Genomic DNA, 27,948 nt, shown 5'->3' with positions numbered 1-27,948 from the left:
GCAATTCTGCTGCAAATAATTACACTTCGGTCAAACAACCCAGAACACCATTCAAGGAAGCTGGCCAGCGCACAATTTGCGCTACAGCTCAAGCCTGTGGAAATGCGCGGTCACCTTTGAGAATAAGGTGACCTTCTCATTTCCAAAAATGGGTTATCTAAAAATAGCATATCCTCTGTTCTTTTTTTAAATGCCCCATTATTTGAGGAACTGGGTCAAAATCTACATTAAAAAAAAATAAAAAAAATGGTTACACTATGAGAGAGAGGGAGAGTGATGGGTGAGATGTGCAGTGATAGGCAAGAAAGCAGAGGCAGAGCAGTGGGTCAGAGGAGGAAGCACTGCACAAGAGAGCAGAGGAAGTAGTGATGCGGTGGGCCAGAAATCTGAGAGCGAGCAGAGGTACAGAAAGTAGAGGGAGCGTGTGGTCAGTGAGCCAGAAAGCAGAGAGGAAGCGGTTGGCCAGAAAGAGGCAGTGAGCTGCAGATTGGGAAAAAGGATGAGGGAAGAGTGTGATAGAATGGGAGAAAGGATGCAAGATGCAGAAGCAGCACAAAAGAATGAAGGACTTTATATTGCGGGAGGAATTGTAGAGTGTAAAGGTTTGAGTTGGGAGTATGATTTGGAGTGTGGCAGGGGCTGGGCAGTGCAAATTGTGACTTGACAGTGTGACATAGCACGTGAGTATTTGTATGACAGAGTGAGAGGTTAAGGAATGTAAGCTGTGATGGAGAGTTGGTGAGATGTGTGTTGGTGAGAGAGGTGTGTGGGTGTTTGGGGGATTGGAGAACATAGAAGGGGAATATTTTCAGCATTACAATTGATAATGATCAATTTAGTTAATACTATTAAATAGGCATGAACATTAAACCAGAAATGTAGCCAAACCAAACACTGTTCTGCCAAGCCATAGACATCTGGGACTCTTCCCATTAAATTAATACAAAAGATACATAATAATGATACCCTGGCTCTCTTGTAGCCTTGCACTCTGCCTATTTCCTGCAAGGTAGCAATCTTACACCCTCCAGTTAATACAAAATGTCCCTCAAAAATGCTGCAATAAATAAAGGTTTGTGCTGCAAAATTTGCCATTTCATGCCGCAAAATCCTGGAAGGTCTGATTACTTTCGCTGGTCGACAATCTCATGTGCCCCTGAATCTGGCTATGGAATTCTGATCCCCCATTGCCTTCTCTTACTCGCCCCAACCCCCTTCAGCACCCCACCCTATTCTGGCTGTGACACTCTGACCTCATTGCTTTCTTTACCCACCCTACCCTGCAACTTCAACCCCATATTCTGGCAGTGACACTCCATTGCTTTTTTCTGACCCACCCCCCACAGCACCCGACCCCACCCTCTATTCTGGCTGTGACATTCTGACCCCATTGCTTTCTCTTATCCACCCCCTTCAGCACCCCACCCTATTCTGGCTGTGACACTCCATTGCTTTTTTTGACCCACTCCCCACAGTACCCGACCCCACCCTATATTCTGGCTGTCACATTCTGACCCCATTGCTTTCTCTTATCCTCCCTCTTCAGCACCCTCACCCACTATTCTGACCTCTTTGCTTTCACTACCCACCCTCCCCTGCACCCCCACTCTTATTCTGTCTGTGACATTCTGGTCCCATTGATTTCTCTCACCCACCTTCTTCGGCACCCCCAACCCCTCCCTATTCTGTCTGTGAAGTTCTGAGCCCATTGCTTTTTCTGATCCACCCCCTCCTGCCCAAGCACAGCTTCTGTCCACGACAGCCTCACCCCGACCTTCTCTAATCTCTTCCCCCGTCACTGGCAGGCTTACTCCAGGCTCATCGCTGGACTACTGTATCCGTCCCCAGCTTGGAAAGGCTTCTGGCACGCTGAGAAAGCAGCAATTTGATTCAATACCCATCTCTCCACGACCACTCATCCACTGGCAGGGCATCTTCTGCCTCACTACCGTGGCAGGGTCAACCCTTCTGTTACCATCATACTCCGACCTGAGAATAATTCTGACAATGATAATGGCCCGCTGCCTCCATAGGAGCTGGTCTGGATGCCCACCATTGCTAAACCACCTGTTTCTTTGCAGACGAGAGAAGATGGTGTCAGTATGAATTCCAACAAAGACTTTGTGCCCTCTGATGAACCCGCAGGACTTCTGCCACTGAGGAGGAAGCGCTATGCCATCAATCCCCTAGGCCACAAGTGGGACCACCTGAACCTTACATACACGTGAGTATACACTTGTTCTCCCCAAGCACACTGCAGCCATCTATTTAGATCGCATTCTGCCCCCAACAGCTTGTGGGGTGGGCTTCCATTGAAACACTGCACCACCAGAGGCATTAATGGACAGTAATAGCCCCAAGATCACACTGCGTACCAAGGAGCTGACCCAGGCCAGAGCTCAACAGACATGAGCCCTAAGCCAATGTGTTGCTAGGGTATTCCACTCTCAGTGTAAGGGATGGAGGCCCTGCTCTTCAAGGAGTCCACCTAGTCACCTGTTGACACCCTAATAGCATATCTCCTCTTTCCAACCCCCCAACTCGGTTCACCCTGTCTTTCTTTTTCTTTTTACTGAATCAAATTCAGTAAAAAAACTTTGTTAAAGGGACGTTATGGTTCAAAGTAAAACCGAAAAACACCTGAAATCCGGCAGTTATGGTAAGATAAGCAACCATAACACGTGCCACCATGCACTGCTAACACTAACACCCAGGGCATCAAAGATGACATCACAAATGTCATTATGATGTCACTGATGACATCACATGTGCATTTATCTTTCATGAAAACTCTGTAGGAGGGATTCTTATAATGTTGACCAAAAAGTGTCAAGAATCATTTGAATAAATATCATGAGCTAATTAGTGCATTAAGCAATGCATTGATATAAATAGCATTCTATTATGAAGTTCTATCCAGTATATTAAGCAACTCATGCAGAAACATAGGCAGTGTGTGCAGTATACATGATGAAGGTGCAATATTCATAATCTTGCCATGTAGAATAATGAAATGATAACTGCTTTCTTATTAGAGATTTGCGTACTGTGAAACATGTAATAAGTAGCTAATAAAACCCACTTAATACATAATTACATTATTACAGACAAAACACAAAGAGACAACAACACATACAAATATGAGTATATACAGGGACAGAGAAGTAAGCAAAAAAGCAGAAGTAGTAGCAGAAAGAGTTCATAACCTAACTGATTATCTTTATGCAGAGAAATGATTGCTCTGTTTCAAAGCTGCTACTTACTGTATGTATGTGTATCAAATGATGTCAGTGAACCCCAAGGAAAGGAGTGTGAGTACAATGTATACAAATATGAGCATATACAGGGAAGGTATAGTAATACAAATAAAACTATGAGAAAGTGCTGATAACTCTAATGATTATCTTCATGCACAGAAAGGATTGCTCTCTTTCAAGCCTGTGTCTTCCGCTATATATATGTTTCATATGATATGACTTGACCCTAAGTCTACAAATATAGTACCTTTTCAATTTTTACTTCCTGACTGTTACTGAAGAAAACTATGTGGCTTAGATATGTCAGTAAAGGAAAAAAAGGGAGAGCCAGCCATGTGATGTCATCAGTGATGTCACCAATGACATTTTTGATGTCATCTTTGATGTCCTGGGTGTTAGTGTTAGCAGTGCACGGTGGCGGGAGTTATGGTTGCTTATCTTACCATAACTGCCGAATTTCAGGGGTTTTTCGGTTTTACTTTGAACCATAATGTCCCTTTAACAAAGTTTTTTTACTGAATTTGATAGGTTTTTAGTAGCGCAACTTAACCATAACGTCCCTTTTAACAAAGTTTTTTCACTGAATTTCATAGGTTTTTAGTAGCGCAACTTATCCATAACGTCCCTTTAACAAAGTTTTTTTTACTGAATTTCATATGTTTTTAGTAGCACAACTTAACCATAATATCCCTGACTTTATATACATGTAACATAGAATATACTGAACCCCTAGCTAGTGATTTCGATGTCCACGGACTTCCGCCATGTCCGCGGACATATCGAAAATCTGAGCGTGGTGAATGTAAATTTAAATAGTGTGCCCCATTTTCCCTTTGAGGTTGGCTCTGAAAAGAGCCGTTTTTTGGGGGTTTTTTTGCAGGTGCTTGACAGACACCTGTTATTTTGTATTTTTTTTTTTATTTTTCTTACTTTACTCCTAAAATCTTCACATAACCTTCTCCAAAGCAACCCTTACATTCCAAAACAGAATGGCATTTCCCATAAAAGATAAGGAAATGCCATCTTCTTTAAAATAAACAGCATTACTGGAATTAATATTCTCATTATTACAGAAGAACATACCAGCTCTAAGCATGAAGGCACACATGCCTCGGTTGATTACACACCTAGCATTGTTTTGGTGAGGAAAAAAAACTGAACTATTGTCCCATATTGCCCTAGGTACTAATCCAGAAAAAATTACTTTGGCATTTGGAAGGATGTTCATTACTGCTTGAACCAAGTGTTCCAAATCTGCCAACAAAGTAGGGGCACTGACATAGCCCAAATGGAAAGCACCATAGTGCAAAACTACCACATGGGGACAGTTGATCCTGCCCATATCTTCACAAACTTGTACATTTCCCTGTACATTGCAATCAGGCACAGTGCTCCACACCACCTCCACTCCTTTAACATCAACATTCTTTATAAACATGCCTGCATTGAGCATACTGTTGTAAACCATGCACAAACATATCTCCAAGCACCAACACCCTGACTTTCTCCACTTCTGCCATCTTCACTACAAACAGTCTCTTTGACCACAAATCCACAACCTCAACATCTGATTGGGTGATCCCTACAGTCTTCTTTCCATGCTGGATTTGCTGGAAAACCCCGGATGTAGCACACCTTGTCCGCAGACCGCATAACTCTTAGACAGACCTTCTACCATTTCCACTTCATTCTCTGTGCCATTCCCTCATTGATACAGCTAAGCAGGCACACAATACGGAGAACGTCCTCAGAACACCCCCATTTTGTTTATTTTCGAACATTTCAGGACACTGCGAGCGTTCTTAGAACACATTCAACTTGCCAGCGAACAATACGGATAACGTCCTCAGAACACCCCCATTTTCTTTATGTACGAACATTTCAGGACACAGTGAGTGTTCTTAGAACACTTTCAGCTTGACAACGAACAATACAGACAACGTCTTCACGACACCCCCTGCGAACATTCCAGGACCCCACGAGTCTTCTTAGAACACTTTCAACTTGACACCGAATCCATTCTGTTTATTTACGAACATTTCAGAACAGCCGTGTTGTCCGCAGAAAAATCGTACACAACAAAAGTGTCTAGCACATAAAAAAACAGAACATTGAACCTATCTCATACTCCCCCACCCTCCCCAAACACTCTTACACACTCCACTAAATACAATTTTTAATCCAAGTTTCACCGCACTGTCCGCGGTCGTCCGCGAATGCAAGATGGCGGGCGCCACAGAAAATCTGACCCACTTCACGCACCACGCCGTCCAATCAGCGAACACGTCGCATGTCCACGGACATCACGCAAGCCGCTCGGCCAATCAGGGCACTGTCCGCGGAGCGAACCGGGAAGTCCTTCCGCAGAGCGAACAGGGATATCACTAATTTTTTTGCCTTACATTTTGGTCATTTTAAAAATAACTACTGGACGGATTTACACCAAATTTACAAAAGCACGCTTTCGGGACCAAGCCCCCGCTCCTGCCGTGAATTTGGTGTAAATCCGTCCAGCGGTTCGGGCTGTAGACGTGCGCAACGTTTTTTCCCATTATGTCTATAGGGAAAAAACAAATGTTTTGGGACCCCCCCTGTACCTTTGCCCCCCCTTGACCAAACCTCTCCAAACTTTCAAAAGAATTCAGAGTGGGCCATATACTCTTATTGCAAAGTTTGGCGAGGATTCGTCCAGAGGGAGCAAAGTTATAAGCCACCCAAAAAATGCTCTTCCTATGGAAACACCAACTTAACCATAACTACATGGACGCTACCGCGTCCATCTAATAACATATGCACACACACCTCCAAAGATTTCACCCATCTGGGATTCCTCAAGGCCAATAGCACTAAAAGAGACTTCCATTATTTACTTTCATATGAATACATTGTTATTTTGGTGATGAGTTGTATATTCCCTCTTTAATATGTGTCTGCTACTTTGTGTATTTTCAGGTAAAAATCATATTGTCAATCAAACTATTACATTGACGGCTGAAGTATTGCAAAGTAGGCTATGGTTCTTGGATTCAAAATGTCTTTATTTATAATACCAATAATCGGCAATGGTTAGCGTTTTTTTTTAACATTTATTGTTAGTGTTTTATTGGTTAATTAAACCATTTAACACAATATCAAACATGTTAAAAGTGAGCAAAAGGTACGTAATTAAGAACAGCACAAGATTATAAGAAATTGATTATACAAAAGGTAACAATTGGAAGTTATACATACTTTACACTTTTAAACCTAAAAATATCAGGAAATTCCTAGTATCACTAAAAAGAACAATTTAACCAGTTCAATATTAAGAAGACACTCCTTCTAGTAGGCACATCATCCCTGAATAGCAGGATCTACTGCAACTGCTACTGAATTTGGTTAGTACAATTAAAAAACACAACCAGTACGAACAATGTGAGTCAAATTTAGAGCAATCGAGTCATAGTAAGTCGCATATTCGTGACATCAAGCTGAGAGAAGAGAAGAAAAAGAAAAGGGGAAAAAATGCTATGATTCTTTGTAGTTCACATTAGTTGAATAGTCCTAGTTTGCAACGTCCGGAGCTGAACACGATGCAGCACAATGTTGTGACATTAATTTAATCAAAGGATTGCTCAGCTAATTTCGAACTACAAAACAAATAGGTCACCTGAAATATTTGAACCGTAAATATAATAGTTTGATTATAAATAGGATTGTACTGTACTCTGACTTCAAAAGGAGATGGAATATAATGTACCAATTGCCTGCACACCCATATTCTGCTCAAGAAAACACAAGGAGATCCTGTCTCCAATGCCATATGCGCTGTTTAAGAGATTGCAGGGCCGCCAGACCTTCAGGGGAATACGTCTGCCATGACTTCGACACTCCATACACCTTTAATGCGACAGACAACATATAATGTAATGCCCAAACGTGACACTAAAACATGGAAACATGCTTTCCTATATACGGGGTGCAAAATGTGCACTTGCCACTAAGCAATGGCTAGCGATATGTGGCTCTTGGCGAGTAGGAAATGGTGTGCTGTGTGTATTTACTGAATTGAGGTGGAAAGTGGCTTTTGTATGTCTGCCTAGTAGCTTGCAACTTTCATTGTTGCCCCCTGCATACAGAAACCCTTCAATTTCACATTGCAGGTAATGCATGCTCAGTTTGACAACTGGTCCAGTTCAACAAAATGTACAATTAAAATGCTTGTCATATAAACATACCGTTGTTATTTAAATACTACAAAAATATTAAATTCAGTAACATGCTTTGTCTATTTACTTAACTCACTATTCATCTCAAAAATGTTCCTGAACACCACAACTCCAAAGCCTATATTATTTGCACTAGACCCCGGGTGGGGTCATTAGAGCTTGGGATAATGACCCCTCCCCAACTTATAACTTGAGGGCCCATCATTGGCCTTCAATAATGACCCACCTCCTTCAGTCTGTGAGGATTATGCACATTGTGTATCGCATATTTTTTATTAAAACGACTGAGTTTTCCAATCTTAGCACAGCTTCAGCAATTGCTGCATTTTGCTTTTTGTTCAAATCTGACAAAAGCACTGTAACATCATTGTCAAAGACAGCCCGCATTCTCCACCGTCAAGCGGTGTGTACATAAAGATACAGATCGCTCATATAATGGTGAATAAGCTGATTTGTTTCAAAGAAAAAGACAAATGCTTTCATGGGAGAGAATTTGGCAGAATCCTCCTCATCAAATTTTGCTTTGTCAGACAATTGTCTTACAAGACACATAGAACCAAACATCTAATCTATTGCGATTAATAAAAAAATCATCTAATCATACAAAATATATATTTACACAATATTCACTTGCCTTTAAATAACTTTGCATACAGAGCTCTATATATAAAGTTCTCAACAGCAAAGGTTACATTGGGTGATGCGGTTCTTTGACAAAAAAAAAAAGAAAAATCCTCCTTGGAAAAGTGTCTGGTTCCATAAATATGTATCTGGTTATTAAAACTGAGTTGTCCGAGGTCCTTATATATGGGGCACCTGAATGAATAAAACATGCTGCAGTGTTTCTGCGATACCTTTGCAGCCCACACAACTGCTTGAATTTTCCAAATTCCACACTTTCATATCTTGTGAAAGGGGGTGATATGCCTGTCCACATTTTAAGAACACAGGCCCCAGAACACAAAAAACACACCATCTAGTGATGGGGGCAATGGGTCACTTGACTCACTTATGTCCCTTTGGGACCCATAAACACATGGGCCCTGGCTGGACTCAGTCCTGGTGCCTTTGGCGCCAGGCTCATATAGAGATGTGAGCAGGAACACTTTATTTCAGTGCAGGAGTGCTTTTAATTTATTTCAGTGCAGGAGTGCTTTTATTTTACAAGAACTTTCCAGGAGCTGAAAGCCTTTATTCCAGAGAACATCCTCATGTGCTGACTCATCGGGTGTGTCTCCCTTGGCCCGGTCTTCATGTGCTGACTCATCGGTTGTGGCAGGGTGTGGCAGGCAGGGTGAACCTGGTGGGTGTGGCTTCAGAAGCTCAGCTATATAAGCCGCTCCATGCTTAATGCTGGTGCTTCGCGTTACTGTGCACTCGCATACAACGTGACGCTCACCGCCGCTTGGACCAGTTTACTTACCTTTGAAACCAGGCGTTCTCCTGCATACTCACCTTCAGGAAACCGGTGCTTCATTGCTTAATCTGCAGACTCATCTCCTGACATCCAGTGATCTTGATCCCGACGCCGCAGCACCACACTCCGCATTCACGAGAACATCCGTCCTAGGGCCGCGCCGCATTTGATCCCACTGCGCCCCCAAGTTAACAATTTACCAGCTACTGTACCACTGCAGCTTTGTTCCTCATTCCCTCCGGCTGCCGCCTCGAGCTCTGTATCTTCTGCCGGGCCGGCAACATCACCTGCAAGGGAAGAAAGCAAAAGAGCAAACATCAAAAGTGGAATGGACAGCAATACAAGACAACAAACTTTACAATACAACAAAAACAGACGAGGAAAGACAAAGGCAAACAGGAACACTTACCTGAAGTATAGTGGCTTAGTCGCAGCAGTACTGGACTACCACGTGCAAGGGACCAGTGAAGGAACTCGGTCCAGATCATGCAAGGCCCCTGCCAGAAGCAGCAGGACGGAGTGCTCGCCAAAACTAATAAATGGGTGAGCTTTCCAGGGACAGCGCATCCCAGGGGTACCACGGTTTGGGAGAAAGGGTCTGGAGGGGGATCAGGTGCATAAACTGGCATACTCATGCCCCCGATTCTCCACGCAAGAGCAGTCCCGAGCAGCCTCACCTATTACCACCAGTCACCACATAAGCGCAGAGGACAAAGTCGGACCCGAGCGACCTCACCCCCAGGAGGGCTGCAACCGTGCCCCAACGCCTCTGCAGAGACCAGGTGAGAGTAACAGAACGCGAAGCCTCTTCGAATCTCATCCTGGTCATTATGGAAACTTCTGAAACGTACCAGTTGGCCCGAATACTGGGAGAGTTACGGGCTGAAGTTCATGCCTCAAGACAGGAAACCAATGCCCTAAGGAGGGATCTAATTGTGAACCGGGAGCGGACAAATTAACTAGCAAGGCAAATGCTCCAGGCACAAGCAGGCCAGGTCCCACTGCCGGGGTATGCCCCTCCTGCCACACCTCCACAGCCCACGCCAGTACAGGTAGTTCTTCCAGGGGGGGTTCGGCTGGCCCCACCAGAACGCTTCGCAGGTGATCTGAATAAGTATGCCATCTTTATGAATCAATGTCGCCTACATTTCTTGTGCAGATCTGGGGCATTCCCCAACGATCAAGCTAGAGTGGCATTTGTACTCTCATATTTGGGAGGTAGTGCAGCGGACCGGTCAATACTCTTGGTAAACCAGGATGATCCTTTGCTTCGAGACTTCGAAGGTTTCCAGCGTGAAATGGAGAAACTATTTGCACAGTATACTCAAGGGCGGGCTCTGGACGATTAACTGTTATCACTACGGCAGGGCAATTAAGACTTACTAACATATATCACTTCCTTCTATCGTCTGATAGCACAAACTAACTGGCCAGAGGAGAAAAGAAATACGCTCTTTTACCGAGGCTTGCGAGGGGAACTGTAGGACGTATTAACCCAAGTAGTAAATCCCCCGGAAAGATGTGCTGAATGCATCGACCTGACAGTGCAGCTCGATCACAGATTGCAGGATCGGAAGATGGATCGGGTCAAGGCCAAGGGGCGGTCGGTCTACGTATGACCCCATGAGAATCAAACCAAATCACACGATCAGTCCGAGCCAATGCAAATCGGAGGCTTGCGGAGCCAACTCACCAAGGCAGCAATGGAGAAAAGGAGACAGCAGCAGCTTTGTTTGTACTTTGGTAAGGCAGGTCACTATCTCTGAGAATGCCCAGTGAAACCACCAGGAAATCAGTTGGAGCAACTGACAAGGGTAAAGAAGAACAGGACTTGGGGAAACTCCAACACCCGGCAAGCTTAGGGGTCCACTTGTCGAGCGGTGAAAAGGAACGTATACAGACCTCATATCTAGTCATCCTTGTGCTCCTGGTAAACCACGAGCAACCGTCGAAAATACATGCCTTGAAGGCATACATTGACAGTGGGGCTGTGGGAAATTACATGGACTAAGATCTGACTACCCGGATAGGCCTTCCTCTCCGACAGAAGCAGGTTTCGGAAAACGTCACAGCATTTGATGGATCTCAGCTATCATCCGGTCCAGTGACACATTACACCGAGAAGGTCACGCTTCTGTGTCAGGACCGTCACCAAGAGGACATCACCTTCGATCTCATTGGCGCTCCTCAGTTCCAGATGATATTGGGAATGCCCTGGCTGGAGACCCACAATCCCAGGATTGACTGGTGTAAACAAGTTCTGACCTTTCCCCAAGACTGTGCTGACACCTGTTATAGCAAAGGATTCTCATTAAAAGGTCTTAACAACCCAGGTTTGTCAAAGAAATAAACCATACTGGGCCTCACCAGTTCACTACCACCTGAATACCTGAATTACCAAGATGTCTTTCAAAAAGAGCAAGCAAACACCCTACCTCCACACAGACCGTATGACTGCCAAATTGATCTGGCACCTGGAGCTCAAGTTCCCTGCCGCCGGATTTACGCCCTAACAGAACAGGAAAACCAGCATCTAAAAACCTACCTCGATCAGTACTTGGCAAATGGTTTCATTAGTTCGTGCAAGTCCCCTGCATCCTCGCCCCTCTTTTTTGTGCCTAAAAAGGAGGGAGACCTGAGAACTTGCATTGACTACAAAGCACTTAACCAGAGCACGGGAAAAAACCAGTACCCGTTACCGCTTATCCCCGAGCTCTTGGATCAAGTCAAAAACGCTCAGATATATACAAAACTAGACTTACAAGGGGCCTACCATCTAGTAAGAGTAAAAAGGAGACGAGTGGAAGACGGCCTTTCGCACGAAATATGGCCTTTATGAATATCAGGTTATGCCCTTTGGACTATGTAATGCCCCGTCAGCGTTCCAATTTTTCATGAAAGACGTGCTCCGCGAACTGTTGGACGTCTGCGCACTTGTCTATATTGATGGCATTCTTATCTATTCGACCACCAAGGAGGACCACGTCAACCATGTCCGGGCAGTTTTGGAAAAACTGCGGCAACACCGGGTATATGCCAAATTGGAGAAATGCTTCTTTCATGTGACAGAGGTAGAATTTGTCGGCTTTATTCTCACACCACGGGGCGTACGCATGGACACGTGCAAGGTAGACGCTATCCTTAACTGGCCCTCACCGACATCCATAACGGGAGTACAGAGTGTACTCGGGTTCACCAACTTTTATCAGCGGTTCATTCCCGTGTTCTCCCTGATCGTCCACCCAATCACTTCTTTACTATGGAAAAATAAACAATTGAATTGGTGCGCAGAGGCAGAGAAAGCCTTCCAGGAGCTAAAACAAGCATTTACCACAGCACCAATTCTGCGGCATCCTCAACCAGAACTACCATACGTGGTCGAAACTGATGCTTCCAACATAGCAATGGGAGCAGTCCTGTCACAACAAGACCCCGAAACAGGTCAGTTGCATCCCATGGCATTCTGGTCTCGCAAGATTTGAGCTCCTGAATTGAATTATGCAATCACTGATAATGAACTGTTAGCAATTAAGGCAGTGTTCAAAGCCTGGAGATATTATCTTCTTGGAGCTATACATACAGTCACTGTCGTCACGGATCATCGCAATCTACAATACCTGAAGACCGCTAAATCGCAATCATCACGCCAACTCTGCTGGGCTCTCTTCTTTGCGGAATACGACTTCGTCATCACCTACAGACCCGGAGTACGCAATGGAAAAGCGGACGCCCTGTCTTGCATGAGTGAGGGAGAAGAGGCATTCACTACACCAGACCCCGTGGCCATCATCCCTGAAGGACGAATCCAAGGCATGATTGCCGCAACCACCACTCTAGACAACTTAAAATCTGACCTGCAACACTTGATGAGTCCACCAGCGCAACAGGAATGGCTAGGGAAGGTAGACCGGTATACGATGGTGGACAACCAACCCTACCAAAACTTCCGTTCCAAGATGATGTCTTGGCTGAAGACAGCCACTGTCTAAACATACTGAGCCAGGTTTCCGTGTCTCCCACTTGTCACTTGGACATATTGGATACACAACTGTTAACTGTATATATGTATATATTCCTATTATTGTGCTTATGCCTTGTACATATTTTATTGTCTGTAACTAAGTTTTGCAAATTCCTGTATCTGCTGCGCCCTGTTACCCTAGGGTATTTCGGCGCATTACAAATAATAAACAAACAAACAAACAAACAAACATACTACCAAGGGCGACTGTACATCCCAGATAAGAAATTACAGAATCAAATCATCGCAAACTATCATGATTCATTGGTAGACGGGCATCCGGGAATAGCCAAAACCCAAGCTAAAATGAAGAAAAATTACTGGTGGCCAACTTGGTGAAAGGACATTGTCCAGTTCATCGCAACCTGTGGCACCTGTGCACAACACAAGTCCCAAAAACAAAGTCCTGCAGGTCTGCTACATCCTTTAGAAGTACCCCCAGCACATTGGCATATGCTATCAATGGATTTTATTACAGACCTTCCCTCCTGTAATGGATACAATACCATCTTAGTCGTTGTAGATCTCTTTTCGAAAATGGCCCACTTTATTCCCCTGAAAGGTCTCCCAACTGCTTCTACTCTGGCTACCGTGTCCAGCTACACGGGTTCCCATCAATATTGATATCAGACCAAGGAACTCAGTGTGTCTCTGCATTCTGGAAAAGGTGTTGTAAAATTGCCAAAATCGACCTCTGGTTATTTACAAGCCATCACCCCCAAACCGACGGCCAGACCGAATGGACTAATCAGACCCTCGAGCAATACATAAAGTGTATGCTGCAACAAACCGAGGATTCCTGGAAGGACGTACTTTGGTTAGCAGAATACGCATATAACAACTCCATTCACACCAGTCCCGGACAAAGCCCATTCTACATAGTGTACTGTCGACATCCACGGACATCTGTTTTCGACCCACTCGAATCATTAGAAATGCCCACTGTAACAACCTTACACAAAACCATAACCCAGGTTTTTAAGGAAGCAGCAGAGCATCTTGCCAGAGCCAAAGAGAAACATAAGCAGTTTGCGGATCGACACCGAAGGGAAAGCTCCCAACTACCAAGTCGGAGACAAGGTTTGGTTAACATCCAAAAACATCCCACTGAAAGGACCACAAGCGTTCAGTCCCAGATATCTGGGACCCTACACTATCAAGGCTGTGATCAACCCTGTGGCCATGAAATTAGAATTACCGGCCCACATGCCCATCCACCCGGTGTTTCATGTCTCCCTCCTAAAACCATCGAGACCAGGTACGCGGATCGATACTCCACCGGATCCCAAAATACTTGAAGGAGAACCAGAATACGAAGTTAAAAGGATCCTAGACTCTAAGATGTTCCAGTCCAAGTTATACTACCTTATAGACTGGAAAGGTTATGGACCCCAAGATCGAACCTGGGAACCCAGTGAGCATGTCCACGCTTCCCGATTAATCAGGCAATTCCACCACAATAACCCCAGGGCCAGGGGCAGGGGGGGAAACCACCCATGAGAGGGGCCTTGAGGGGGAGTGCTGTAATGGCCACAGCACCCAGATCACAAAAACCACACCATCTAGTGATGGGGGCAATGGGTCACTTGACTCACTTATGTCCCTTTGGGACCCATAAACACAGGGACCCTGGCTGGACTTTGGCACCAGGCGCATATAGAGATGTGAGCAGGAACACTTTATTTCAGTGCAGGAGTGCTTTTACTTTATTTCAGTGTAAGAGTGCTTTTATTTTACAAGAACTTTCCAGGAGCTAAAAGCCTTTATTCCAGAGAACATCCTCGTGTGCTAACTCATCGGGTGTGGCTCCCTAGGCCTCGTCTTCATGTGCCGACTCATCCGGTGTGGCAGGGCGTGGCAGGCAGGCTGAACCTGGTGGGCATGGCTTCAGAAGCTCAGCTATATAAGCTGCTCCATGCTTAAGGCCGGTGCTTTGCATTACTGTGCACTTGCGAGCAACGTGACGCTCACCGCCGCTTGGTCCAGTTTACTTACCTTTGAAACTAGGCGTTCTCCTGCATACTCACATCCAGGAAACTGGTGCTTCATCGCTTCATCTGCACTCATCTCCTGGCATCCAGTCATCTTGATCCCGATGGCACAGCACCGCACTCCGCATCCACGGACTCGGATCCTGTGAAGAAGAAGAAAGACAAGGTTAGAACATCCGTCCTAGGGCCGCGCCACATTTGAACCCCACGCGCCCCCTAGTTAACAACTTACCAGCTACTGTACCACTTCAGCTTCGTTCCTCATTCCCTCTGGCTGCCGCTTCGAGCTCCATAGCTTTTGCCGGGCCGGCAACATCACCTGCAAGGGAAGAAAGCAAAAGAGCAAACATCAAAAGTGGAACGGACAGCAATACAAGACAACAAACTTTACAATTCAACAAAAACAGACGAGGAAAGACAAAGGCAAACAGGAACACTTACCTGAAGTATAGTGGCTTAGTCGCAGCAGGACTGAACTACCATGTGCAAGGCACAGTGAAGGAACTCGGCCCAGATCATACAAGCACCCCTGCCAGAAGCAGCAGGATGGAGTGCTCGCCAAAACGAATCAACAGGTGAGCTTTCCAGGGACAGCGCATCCCACGGGTACCACGGTTTGGGAGAAGGGATCTGGAAGGGGATCAGGCACACAAGCTGGCATACTCACGCCCCCTATTCTCCACGCATGAGCAGTCCCGAGCAGCATCACCTATTACCACCAGTCACCACATAAGCACAGAGGGCAAAGTTGGACCCGAGCGACCTCACCCACGGGAGGGCCGCAACCGTGCCCCAACACCTCTGCAGAGACCAGGTGAGCGTAACAATAGGATACGTGCGATCACGTTGGGGTACCTTCCGTAGCCCACCTCTGTGTTAACCTGTGGATGTTTGAGCTAATGAGGTTGGATGGTATTTCCCAAGCAGGCCTTCTGTAAACTCTGATTTACAGATCTCCTTTGTGCGTGGCAAGGTCTGAGAATTCATACTTCTGAGATTATACAAAATACTCAGAATCTCTATTGTATTAATGATTTTCTTAATATGCCTAAAGCAAGGGAGGGATGACCCACCATTCAAATTCATGATGCCTAACATGGCTGCCTTATATCTGTCTAATATTAAATACTGCGAACCTGCAGGCAAATCCAGTATGCCATTGGTTCAAAGACTGCCATGCATTCAGTTACTAGTTTGCCCAGTTCCAGATTACCATGAAGATTTAGGATACTTTTAGGTACCCTTCAGACCATTTTCAGAAATACCTTTTGGGCAGAAGCGCAGTAACTTGGCCCCATAGTAGGAAGCCTTTACAGCCTGCATGTTATAGACTTGCATGGTTGGGGCCCCTGGCCTGTTCCCCAATGGATCAGCACATTTAAGAACCGCTGAAGCATTGCATGACGAAAGTCATTTCTTTTTTTGGAATTGATCATTTCCGATACATTGGATGGAAAACCTAATTCCCAAATAGTCATCAAATGTAATTCCTTCAATGTTTTTGCATTGAGGGTAAGGGCTAGCTTATTTGCCTTCCTTTTCCCATATGGTTGTCCCATATGAACAGACACTGTGTCTATCATACCTTGGATGACAACAGTGCTACTCCCAGTATGAAGGACAATCCCAAGGACGCTGCAGGCATGTCAAGTGGGCGAAGAAACCATGGTCAAGTGTTGGGAGGCTGAAGGTGATAGAGCACATGATCCAGCAGGCCCCCCTTCAGTTTAGAGAGAGGCTGCTACAGACAACAGGGTACCTGGGCTTCAAGTGGAAGATCTGACATGTCCCAAACTCCAACTCTGGATAGTGTCCACTACACCAATGATGCCTCTTCAGTGGGTGGTCAGCCCACAAGAGGATCCAGGGGCATGAATGAAATCCACTGAATGCAGGATGCCATTGCAGGACAAAAGACTAGTTAGGCCCATCGGATAACAGAAGGAAGGCACTGACAAAGGTCTTTCCTGGTCGCTAGAGATGAAGCTGAGGATCTCCAGTGGTTGGCTTGGACAATGCTGGTTGCTTCTGCTGCAGTACTCACAGCACTGTCTTCTTGCTTCTTAATCTTGGGTTTGGTAGGTAACCTCCAACATTGCTCCAACCCCACTCCCCTTATCCAAAATCGGAGCTGCTCCAGCCCACCAATGGGAATAATCTGCACCAATACAACAGGTTGTAGCTTTCCAATCATCGACAACCAGCTACCCGGCATCTTCCCAGCAACAGGCATTCACAGAGAGAAATGTGTATTGGACCAGGCAGTCCCAATTCCAGTTTCAACCAATTCTAGTGACACTAAGCAGTAACTGGGAGTCCTGAGCAGGACCCTGCGAACAAGCATGCCCTTATTTGGGGCTTTCATGCCAAGAGGATGGAAGACGGGCAAAAAGCAAGATGGCTAAAGGACAGGTCTTGAAACATGAGGAACACGGTTCACTGCCACCAGCCTATTATGGGCATATCACAAAGGCATGAAGAATGTTGCCAGAGAAAAAGAAACAAAAAGGTGCCCCTGTAACGCAACACTGAAGGTCATTTGTATTACAAAACACTGGAAAATCTGAATGGGAGAAAACGCATCCCTGCACCTGTAGCATTAGGAACTGGGCAGTCTACCCAAAACAAGTGAGTTGAGCAGGGGATTGAGGCTAAGACAGTTTCACCAAAAAGCAGCCAAGATACAAAGAAGACATAGGCAGATATACAGGCTGGTTCCTGGCTCCTTTGTCCTTGAATCTTGCTTTTTCCTGCTGGTGGAATCCCATCCCAAACTCTTCCATTACTTTCTGCCATCCTCTTAGCTCGCTGGACTCCCGAGGCCTTCATGGGACTCTTCCTTGCTTGCAGTGCGGCCTCTCTGGCAACTCCTTCTGGCCCGAGTTCCTTAAGGTGGCGATCTTTCTGGCCTTGACATTGAATGGCTTGCTACAGGCCCATCTCAGCTCAGTTGTAGGACATCCTGGTTCCCCTCCTGCCATTGCCCTCATTGTCCTCATTGTCTGGTTGTTCCTTCATTGCTGGGTGGCTGCGTGCCCCTTTCTGCTCCTCTGAGCTGACCCAGAAACTTTATTCAGGTTCTTCCAATGATCCTGTTGCCGTCTTGGTGGCTTCTGAGTCTTCTGCCTCATGATCGCAAAAAACAACAATTGGCAGTCACAAATTGGGAACACACTGACCCCCCCACATATCGCACAGGAAAACATATGACATACAGCTGAAAGATAACAAAGTTTAATGAAGCGAGGGGCAGTGGTTGAAGCCATTGACTGGCAGGTGAGACCAAATATGGCCGGAGGGCAGGCATTCAAATGAGAAAGGTTATTAAAGGCCACGTCTACACCATAGCTGCTGCCATAGCGTTTATCCCATTCCAACACTTAAGGTGCCTACTCCACCCTCTTCAACACATGCTCAGATACCGCTCCATATAATATGAGCTTTTATGCCACCCCACATTGCCTGTGTGCCCAAGTAAACTCTGTCGGGACATGGCATCCCACTATCCACTAAAGCCAATGCTCTTAGACTTTCCCTAGTACTCTACCCCCAGAGGGAGCCCACCAGCCCCATTACCTACAGCCAGCATGACTTCATCTTTCTCTGCCATACTCATCCATTGCCTCTCCACTGTGCACCACAGCCTTCAATAACTCCCACACCACAGTGGTTCTTCCTTTGCCCTTCAAAGAGCCAATGCTCCTGTCCCAGTCTGCAGAGAAGGGGCTTCTACCTCTTAACCCCATGTGTCATTTTCCCTTTGCTCCCAGGATTGTCCAGTATCCCAGCACCCTGAACAGGGAGGACACAGATAAAGCTATCGCCATTGCCTTCAAGATGTGGAGCAATGCTTCTCCTCTGACTTTCAGACGAGTGTTGACGGCCGAGGAGTCCGATCTCAAGATAGGTGAGTAGGAGCATCGGCAGCGTATCCCATCTGTATGATCTCATCTGACTGCTTTACATGTAACTTTCCCCTTTGTAGAGAATCCTTACTGTATCATGCGTCCTCTGCCGCCCAGTCATGGCTCTCCTGCGCTTGTAGTGTGTTTAATCCGTTTCTACATTGAATCTCTTTTGGTTCCTTTTTTAACCCCTTCTGCTCTGTTTGATAACTTAATCCTCTTTGCAACATCTCCTTTCATGTCTAGCCTCTCCTGCCCTGCTTTACACCTCCTCTCTTTTAACATCCTGTTCTTCTGTTCCCCTTCTCCTGTGCAGCTTTACCCCATCCTCTCCCTTCAAACATCTCCTGCTCTCCTTTACCCATTCTCTTTCTTTCTAACCTCTCCTACACTGCTTGACCCATCACCCCCTTTTGAACCTCTCCTGCTCTGATTTGCCCCTTCTACCCTTTTATCTACCCCTCATGCTCCGCTTTACCCTTTCCCTCCCTTTCAGACATCCTGCTCTCCTTTTCCCGTCTCTTCCTTCCTGACATCTCTTGTGCTGCTTTACCCCATGCCCTCCTTTGGAACCTCTCCTGTTCTTCCTTACACCTTCCCACACTTGCTATCCTCACGCCTTTGCTTTACCCCTGCTCCTCTTTATGACCTATCCTCCAATCTCTAACCATTGCTCCTCTGTCTAGCCTCAAATATTAACTTCTACTAACTCCCCTTTGCCATAATTCACCCTTTTCCAGTGTCTTCACTCTCCTTTCTTGCCCATCCTCTGCTTGACTCTTATCCCCAATCATACCTCTACTTCCACTGGCTTGCCTTTCTTCCCCCTGTGTTACTTCTCCTCTTCTCCTCTTTTCTTATATCTTCTTGGGTGTTTTCCTCATATTTCGACCTTCACATTACCCTCCTTACTGCTCCTCATGCAGCCTTGACCTTTCCCCAAACCCCCTCCTCCTTCTGCTGCCTTACCTCTCCCATTTGTCTTAACATTGCCGCCCTTACTTCCACTTCCTGTCACATCACTCCCCTCTTTCACAGCTTTTCAGCCATTCTTACATTTTCTTGTTATTTCTTACACCTCTTCACTCTATCTTACCCCTCCTTTATATGCCTTATTTATACTTTATCTGTTCCTTTAACTCTCCTTCTGCCGTCTTACATTTTCTCGAATAACTTACCTCTATGCTACCTTACCTATACTACCACTGCCCTGACTCGCCCTCCTTTTATTGAATTCTCTTGCCCTTCTATCTGCTCTCAGCTGTTTCCCGTCTCTCCATACTGCTCCTCCTATAGCCCTGCCTCCCCTCTCTCTGTCTAACGTCTCCCTCTGCTACCTTCCAGGGTGCCCTTCCACTCTATTTTCCACTGTGCTGTCCCTCTTTTTTTATTCCCCTCCTTAGATTTCTCTGTTCCCTCCTCCTCCTCCTCTTCCCCCTCCTCCTCTTCCTCCTGCGCCTTTTCCCCCTCCTCCTTCCGGCTTGCATTAACTCCCATGGCCTCATCTCTCTTCCGTTTACCTTTCCTTCTGTACCAGCCATTGTCTTTTTGTTTGCATCTGGCTAGAATGATCTTTGGTTCTCTGCTAGAACTCTTGCAGCACCATACAGCGGGACTGTGGTGTCAATCATCCTTGGGGTGCAGAAAGAGTGCATCATGCTGAAAACTCTACTATAGTGTGAACTATTTGTAGAAGCTAGCACAACTGTGTAAATTGGGGAGAGAGTTGTTGAATGTTGCTTTCAAGAGCTTCTTTCCTTTACAAGGTGCATTGATGGGTTTCCCGTTCTTGTGCTGCATTTAAGCGTGAATGATAATTATAACATGCCTCCTGTTCCATAACAACCAGCTGCCATACGATGCAGAGAGTGCCTTTCACTGGACAGAACTAAAGCAGTATTTTCTCGGTTGCCTTCGTGGAGTGGTTTGACATACCTGACAATGTTATCAATTATCTTTGTGTCAGCAGCATGATTATGCTTTAATAAGTGTGTGTTTTCCTTGTGTTAGACAACTTTGAGCTGCAGCATTTAACAATACATTGCAGTGAATGGGTCTTTAACTTATCTTGCAGGAGAACCTTGTCACTTAGAATACTGTTTTTTGAAGAATAGTGTCATTGTTTTTATGAATATTTACAAAGCTGCTGAGGGTGCGGGATGGGGAATTGTGGCACCCCTTGTGCTAAAGCTGCCTGTGATACATCATCAGTGTACTGCACTGCATACGCTTTTCGAAAGGTACATACACAGCTATGTCTGGAAAATTCAAATGTAGGTTTGAACATATTTATTCCCACACCACTGTCCATCTACTCAACCCATCGAAATTCACCCTGTGTGAAAATATGAACATAATATACAGGAAGACAGCAGCAGTATCTAATCCCAATAGGATTTCATGGGTATGCAAGTGAGAGACCTGAATGATAGATATTAAAACTCAAATATCACTACAGAGCAAACAGGGAGCTTGACGACCTGGCAAACTATATGAAGAGGAAGAATTGAGAATTCTCACCAATGACACATTGAACAAACCTAGCATTGCCAATAGGACTGGCTGCATATGGACACACCAATGAAGGATTGAACCAAATGTCTGGCTACGCCCTTTGTCATATGGGACAAAAGAGTAAAGCCAGAGCTGAGACCAACATCAAGGGTCCTGACCTTGGTACTCTTCCTTTTTATCCAGGTCCTTCCATGCTGACTGCTGTGTCGCCAAATAATACACCCATCTGGTGCACTCTTTGGGCAGGCTGGGCCAGATTTCTGCCAGATCTCCAGCGACCATCAGCAGAGCGACCAAACCATTTAATTTAAGCACAATGTTTAATTTGCAGACTGCCAGAACCCAGTGTGATGGCCCAGCAAACATTTTATATTAAAGTACATTTAAAAGACTCAATGTACCTTTGTTTGGATGGGGCTGGGATAAATGCCTATGGGGACTTGGTGTTTACATATAAATACAAGTGATATCCTCCTCTCTTAATTATTTAAGTAAATGGTGTCCGTTTGGGGTACACTGTAATATGCCGGTATTTTCCTATTTCAGGGCTACTGGTCTCCCCAAGGTTCTCTGAAATCCAACATCTGTGAAATCCAACACAGATTTAGAGATACATAGTTCCAAGAAGCTTCTTGTTTCAAACCCCCAGATAGGAAGGAGATGAAAAAAACAACTCTCAGGTCACACTCACAGGGGTATAGTGCCCAGTCACTTCTTTGCCACAAGTTATCTTCAGAAGGGTATAGCACCTAGCTCACAGAAGGATAGTGCCTGGTTCACTTCTTCCTGATCCGAGGTTATAGTGCCCCACTATTGGAGATATAATGCCCTTCTCACTCTCATGGATCTCTTACCTCACTGTGATGAATCCTTGGATGTCGTCACTTCTCCCTGAGGAGGAGCCCCTTCTCATGAGGACAGGGTGGTGAGGTTGCTACGCGATAGTCCCCCTGGGGGTGGTACTCAGCTGGAGGATTTCATGAGGAGAGACTCCCACGCTATGGACAAGGACGACCATCTTGGGAGAATGTGGTACAACACCTCTAACCCTCCACCCACTTCTTTTAACTCCCCTCAGTCCATGAGGCCCACCTTATCTTCCCTCACTTCCATACCACACACTTCCATGTATATATGTGAGACTGAATTCCCATCCAGTTACTGAGACGAGGCATATTAGAGATGACTTAATGAAGCTCTCCTTGACAGATACTGAGACGAGGAAGAGTAGGGATGACTTAATAAAGATCTCCTTGGCAGGTACTGAGACAAGAAGGAGGTGTGGAACAATGTAGAGTCCTCATAAGCACTTGAATAAGCATTTTAGTTGTCATTGCTCATTCAACATAAAGAGAGAGGATGGACTTGCCTTTGTGTCAGACCCTCCCAGGAGGATGTCCAGCATGGAAGGGAGAGGCTGCTGCTGACCAGGATGTTTGCGAAGGAGCTGAGGCATCCCTATCTGGTCTGCCATGCCTGGGCAGACCAAGGAACTGGAAGAGTGGCGGTCCAGGTGGAAGCAGTAACCCGACCGCGCGGTTGTGGCAAGACAAGCAACCCGCCCAGAGATAAGTGCTGCAGATCTGCTGCATACGCTGCATAAGCAGCATAAGAACGCGAGAAGCCTAACAAGATGTGGGAGAAGGACCAGCAGATTCCCAGAAGATATGAGGATCGACAAAAGGGGCAAGAGAAGCTTCAAACCCCGGGTCTGGGACCCAGATATTCCTGAACGAGAACATCTTAATCAATTAGCCATATGATAGTACCTTGCAGGAGAGTGAACAGGTATATGGGGAACAAAATACAGAGGAGAAAACAGGGTTGGGATCTGCAACTTGAGGAAGAGAGAACATGTACAAAAATAAGGGAGAAAAAAATGCTTAATGCGCGTTTTGTGTGCATGATGAATTGATTAAAATCCTGAATCCCATAATGCCGACCAAGGGGAGCAGAGGTTGTGGGGGTGTCGCCCGCTCCCCTTCTTTGGCATAATGGGATTCGGGGGTTGTGGAAGTGTCTCTTGCTTCCATTACATGGAAAGCGGGGGACAATTGACAGTTTCATGCAGTTGGCATTTTCGGGATACAAAGCTTTCCGCTCAGCTGTATCCTGCCTCGCTTTTTTCAGCGTCGGAATTTCAGTGTAGATCCAGGAAGAGATCCTTAATAACCATCTTCTTCATGACAGCACCTGGCAGGCAAGTGAATCAGGTCTGCCCAGACGAATCCCTAAAGAAACCCGGATCTGGGACCCGTACCAACAGGTTTATATGTAAGTAAGGCAAAGGGAAGGGAGTCATTCCCCTAGCATTTTGAAATCATGAAACCAAGTAAAAGGAGAGTCCAGGGGAAGGGAGTAATTCCCCAGGGTTTTGTGTGGGGAAACCATGAAAGCCAGACACCAGGAGAAGGGAGTCATTCTCCTAGTAAATGATTTTACAAGGAGGAACGAACCAGTGATCCAGGGGAAGGGAGTCCTTTCCCCTGGAGGAGAGAAATAATGAACTTTTGATGTAAAGACAGCAATCTTTGTGAAGTACTAAGCCAGGGGAAGGGAGTCATTCCCCCATGTGTTGCAACTCTGTGCTACTGGAATACTAGGAGAAGAGAGGCATTCTCTGGGAAGGGAGTCACTCCTCCTGGTGGTGGAAAGCCAAGGAACAACATGCCTGAAGAAGGGAGGCATTCTCCAGGAACCCAGTAGTGATAAACAACTATGGGCAATAAGGAATGTTAACATTTGAACTGGAACTTTACCTTTTGATTATGAATTGAGAATGTTACTGCCTTTTGACATTACAACCCAGAACTTTGTTTTGTCCCTTAAAAGGGGACTGAGACCTGCTGGAGAAGGGAGCATGCCCTCAGGTAAAGATCCCACCAACCCTTTCTCTTTATTATCATTACTAATACAAGTTTATATCAACAACCATACCACCTGTGTGTCAGTCTTCTACTTCTGCACCCTTACACCACCCTGTACTATAAGGAATAGGGTGCCCTTCCCACTAATAGCAGAACAATCTATTTAGGAGCCTCAAACTTTCCACCCTCAGCTCCCAGGCCTTTCTGCTCTCCCAGGTCTCTCTGCAGTCTCTGGACACGTGGCTGAATCTGGCCTCTCAGCTGACTCTTGTCTCTCAAATGGATGTGGCCCCTAAGCTGGCTGTGGTCTCTTAGTTCTCCAAACTTCTCTGCTCCTCTTACTCTTCCAACCAACTTGTCCACTACTTCTTTTCACCCAGGATTTGGAAACAGGGCTTCTTTTATCATGTGTCAGAGGATGAAATTCATGAGTAGATTCACAACAATTTATTTTAGTGCTTTGTGCAAACATATGCAACTTAAAAAGGCTACAAATGACAACTGAAAGGTCTCTGCTGGTAATACCTTGGACGTGAAACAAAAGTCTTTTTCTAAGCAACACAATTGCTTCTGGGTCTTCCTGGTTACTTATCCTGGTTATGTGGAATGATGCTCAATCAAAGGTTAATGGGCCTCATTACGACCCAGGCGGTAAATTACCGCCTGGGCCGTGACTTTACCACCATGGCGTAAACTATGTTTACGCCATGGTGGTTGGCGGACTTACCGCCCCATTCCGACCTTGGCGGGGCGGTAAGTCCCCAATCCCCATTTACCCTTCCCCATTCCCATTTTTGCCCCATAGGGCATAATGGGAGTGGGGAAGGCGTTAATTACGCCACCGTAAATTACGGTGGCGTAATTAACTCCATGGTCCCTTAGCGCCATGGATTTTAACACCTGCTAAAAGCAGGTGTTAAGTCCGCCATGGCGCTAAGGGACCTCGTACTCAGGCGGTAAGGGTCGGCGCTGTTTACGCCGCCGTAAAACCCTTACCGCCTGAGTCGTAATGAGGCCCAATGACTCTGGGCCTCATCAAGAGTTGGGGTGTAGCCCATAAATGCAGCAGTAACGGTATTACCACCGCATTTAAGGAATGGCCCTGTCACGAGTTGGGCGCTAAATTGGCTGTTTTACCTCCAGCTTTTTTCTGGAGGTGAAAATCTCATTTGGTCTATTAGGTGTTTGATCAGATATCTGTTTCCAGAAATTGTCGCAGAAGATACTCGTCATGTAACTTGATGTGCTGTTGTAGCAGGTTGCTTAGCGTCTCCCAGCTGTGAGGCAGGCCGGAAGGGATTTTGGGTGCTCTGTTCTATCTCCCTGCCTTCTCCCTGAGACCTCAGCCTATTCCTCGTTCCCTTCTTATTTCACTCCTCAATGCTCCAGTGCCCAATGATGCCCGGGGACCTATCTATATCCCATTAGTCTAACCCCCATGCTGTGTGATGGCTGAAGTACCCAATGTACCAATCAACACTCGTTTCTCCGCCCACGTTCCTTTGACAACATTCAGGCTTCTGTTGTCTACTTCTTTGACTTGGTCTGCTTCTCTTTTTCCTGGATTTTATTCTAACTCACACTATCTTGCCATCTCTTTTTCTCCTAAACCTACTGCTCTTTCCAGACCTCTTCCTCCCATGCTCGAACCTCCTTCTGCTCTCCATCTTTCTGCTTGCTCCACTCTTAACTCCTTTGTGTCCTTCTTCTCTCTCTGCTCCTTCCCTGCTGCCGTTCCTTCCCCCTCTTCCTTCTCCTCCTCTGCTTCTTTTCTTCCACCTTCTTCTGCTTCTTCCAAAGCTTTTGCTTCTCCATTCTTTCCTCTCTGCTAGCTCATTCAACTCTCCAACCGCATCTTGAATCTTTCTCTCCTTTTGCTCCACAACGTCCTTCCATTTCTCCTGCTCCCTCAACTCTTCCACCTCCTCCTGCACCTTCCACACCTTCACCTCCTACTGCTTCGTCGCATTACTGCTCACCTTCTTGCTACTTGAGTTGCCTGCATTCTTTCCTTTCCTGCTTTTGTACTCCCTTCCCTCTTTAATCAGGGCTGTGTTTCGGCTAAAGCGGGGCGCAGGGAAGCAATCATTGTTTCTTGCCTGGGACTGGAGGGGAGCTACATGTGTATCACTGATGCTTTCTTTACTCTTCCTCATCAGAACTCCCTGCCATACAGGACTGGCCTCTATCAGGCAGGTCTGCCATCTTTAATTCCAGTTTGTGCAGATGCGTGGAACCACACGCTCAAAGGAGAGCGGTGCATGCAGGGTTTGCTATGCTCCACATGAGAGCATTTACTTTGAAATGCGTGGCAAACCTCGCCAGTATTTCTTTTCTCATGTGTCTGCATCACAAATGACAATGGGGCCATCTTTGTACCTCAGATTCCCAGAACAGAGGGTAGAGGCACTGCTTACTCATGAGGGTATATTTAAACAGGCCATGCAGATTAGAAATAGTTGGGAAGACCCATGTGGCCCCAGATCTCCCCACATCACCTAGCTAGAGATGGCGCCCTGCGCTGCCCCCTGAGAAGCCCCCACAACAGCAGTCAGGACCGAGCAGGGCAGCTCTATTTTTTTCTCAGTTTTGCTCCATTTCCGTACCCTTGATTGGCTGGGTTCTTTGACCATAATCTTAATTGCCATGAGGTTTTTGTAAGGGTGTCGAAGAAGGAGACTGACACAAAGGTGACATGATTTTGGTTATAGGCTTTTATTTAGGAAAATGGAAAAGAGGTCCTCGCTGTCCCTAACTTCTAAGAGGGGTTTCCCTGCCTCAAAACAAATACTAAAAGGATCTGTCAAGATGTCCGTCAAAGTATAAACCACCGCCCTGTGTCAAAAACCTACTTGTATCCCTCACATTCTAAATCTAAAGAGTCAACTAACACAAAGTTCCTTCTTTAAAGAGAGTTGTTCCTTTCTCCGGCTTCGGGATTGTTGCTTAACCAAAAATATTCCTTTCAACATAAAAACCAGGGGGAATTACTCCCTTCCCCTGATTTGTAGGTTTCATAACAGTCTTTATACAATGTTCTCTCCAGGAGAATGGCTCCCTTCCCCTGGTATGTCACCAACTTGACTTCTATTTCAGGACCAAGTGAATGCCTCCCTTCTCTTGGTCTGCTCCTGATCCACAAAGCCAGGGCGAATGACTCATTTCCCCTGACGTCTCTCTACATCTGCTGTGGCTTGCTTCTCCTGGTATTTTTTGATATTCAGTGCTTTTAGATTGATACACGCTTTTCCTAGATAACTTGCTCTGACCAATGTCCCAGATCTTTCTCTTGTGACAGTGGACTTATCTCTGTCACTTCGATGAGGAAGATTCACTTTCTGCTTTAATGTCTCTTTATTGGGTCCCAGACCCTTTTTATATCACCAGTGGTTTCCTCTTCCCCACTGCCTTCGATAGACAGGGTCCCAGACCCTTCCCTGGTGGCCAGTGGGCACTTCTCCCCCACTTCCACTGTGGACAGGGCCCCAGACCCTTCCCTGGTGGCCAGTGGACTTATCTCTGCCACTGTCTTGAGGGCGACTCCCTCTGGTATTTGCTTGGTTTTCCTTCGGGTCCCAGACCCTTATCTTCCTTGGGTTCCAAACCCTTACTTTCCTCCCCTTTCTGCTAGGCCCACTTGGTTCACTCTTCTGCCAAGTACTGCCACGAGGAGGATTACTCGTATCATCAAGTTCGGTTAACTCGTATTCAGTATTTCCATTTAACTTGTATTTACTTTGAAGCTTACTTGTATTCACTTTCATGCTT

General features: G+C 45.9%; 1 protein-coding gene across 1 annotated transcript in view; it reads left to right on the top strand.

Moving 5' to 3' along the window:
* Window positions 1-27,948, top strand: part of LOC138491944 (matrix metalloproteinase-23-like) — a 214,425-nt gene that overhangs the window by 10,397 nt on the left and 176,080 nt on the right. Inside the window, exons 2-3 of the mRNA XM_069618826.1 lie at window positions 2,082-2,224; window positions 18,665-18,801. Of these exons, the coding sequence (XP_069474927.1) occupies window positions 2,082-2,224; window positions 18,665-18,801 (280 nt within the window). The remainder of the gene's footprint in view (window positions 1-2,081; window positions 2,225-18,664; window positions 18,802-27,948) is intronic.

The sequence above is a fragment of the Ambystoma mexicanum genome, chromosome 10, assembly GCF_040938575.1.
Source record: "Ambystoma mexicanum isolate Mex_15411 chromosome 10, UKY_AmexF1_1, whole genome shotgun sequence".
Lineage (NCBI taxonomy): Eukaryota > Metazoa > Chordata > Amphibia > Caudata > Ambystomatidae > Ambystoma > Ambystoma mexicanum.
This window is presented reverse-complemented; position numbering and strand designations above follow the sequence as displayed.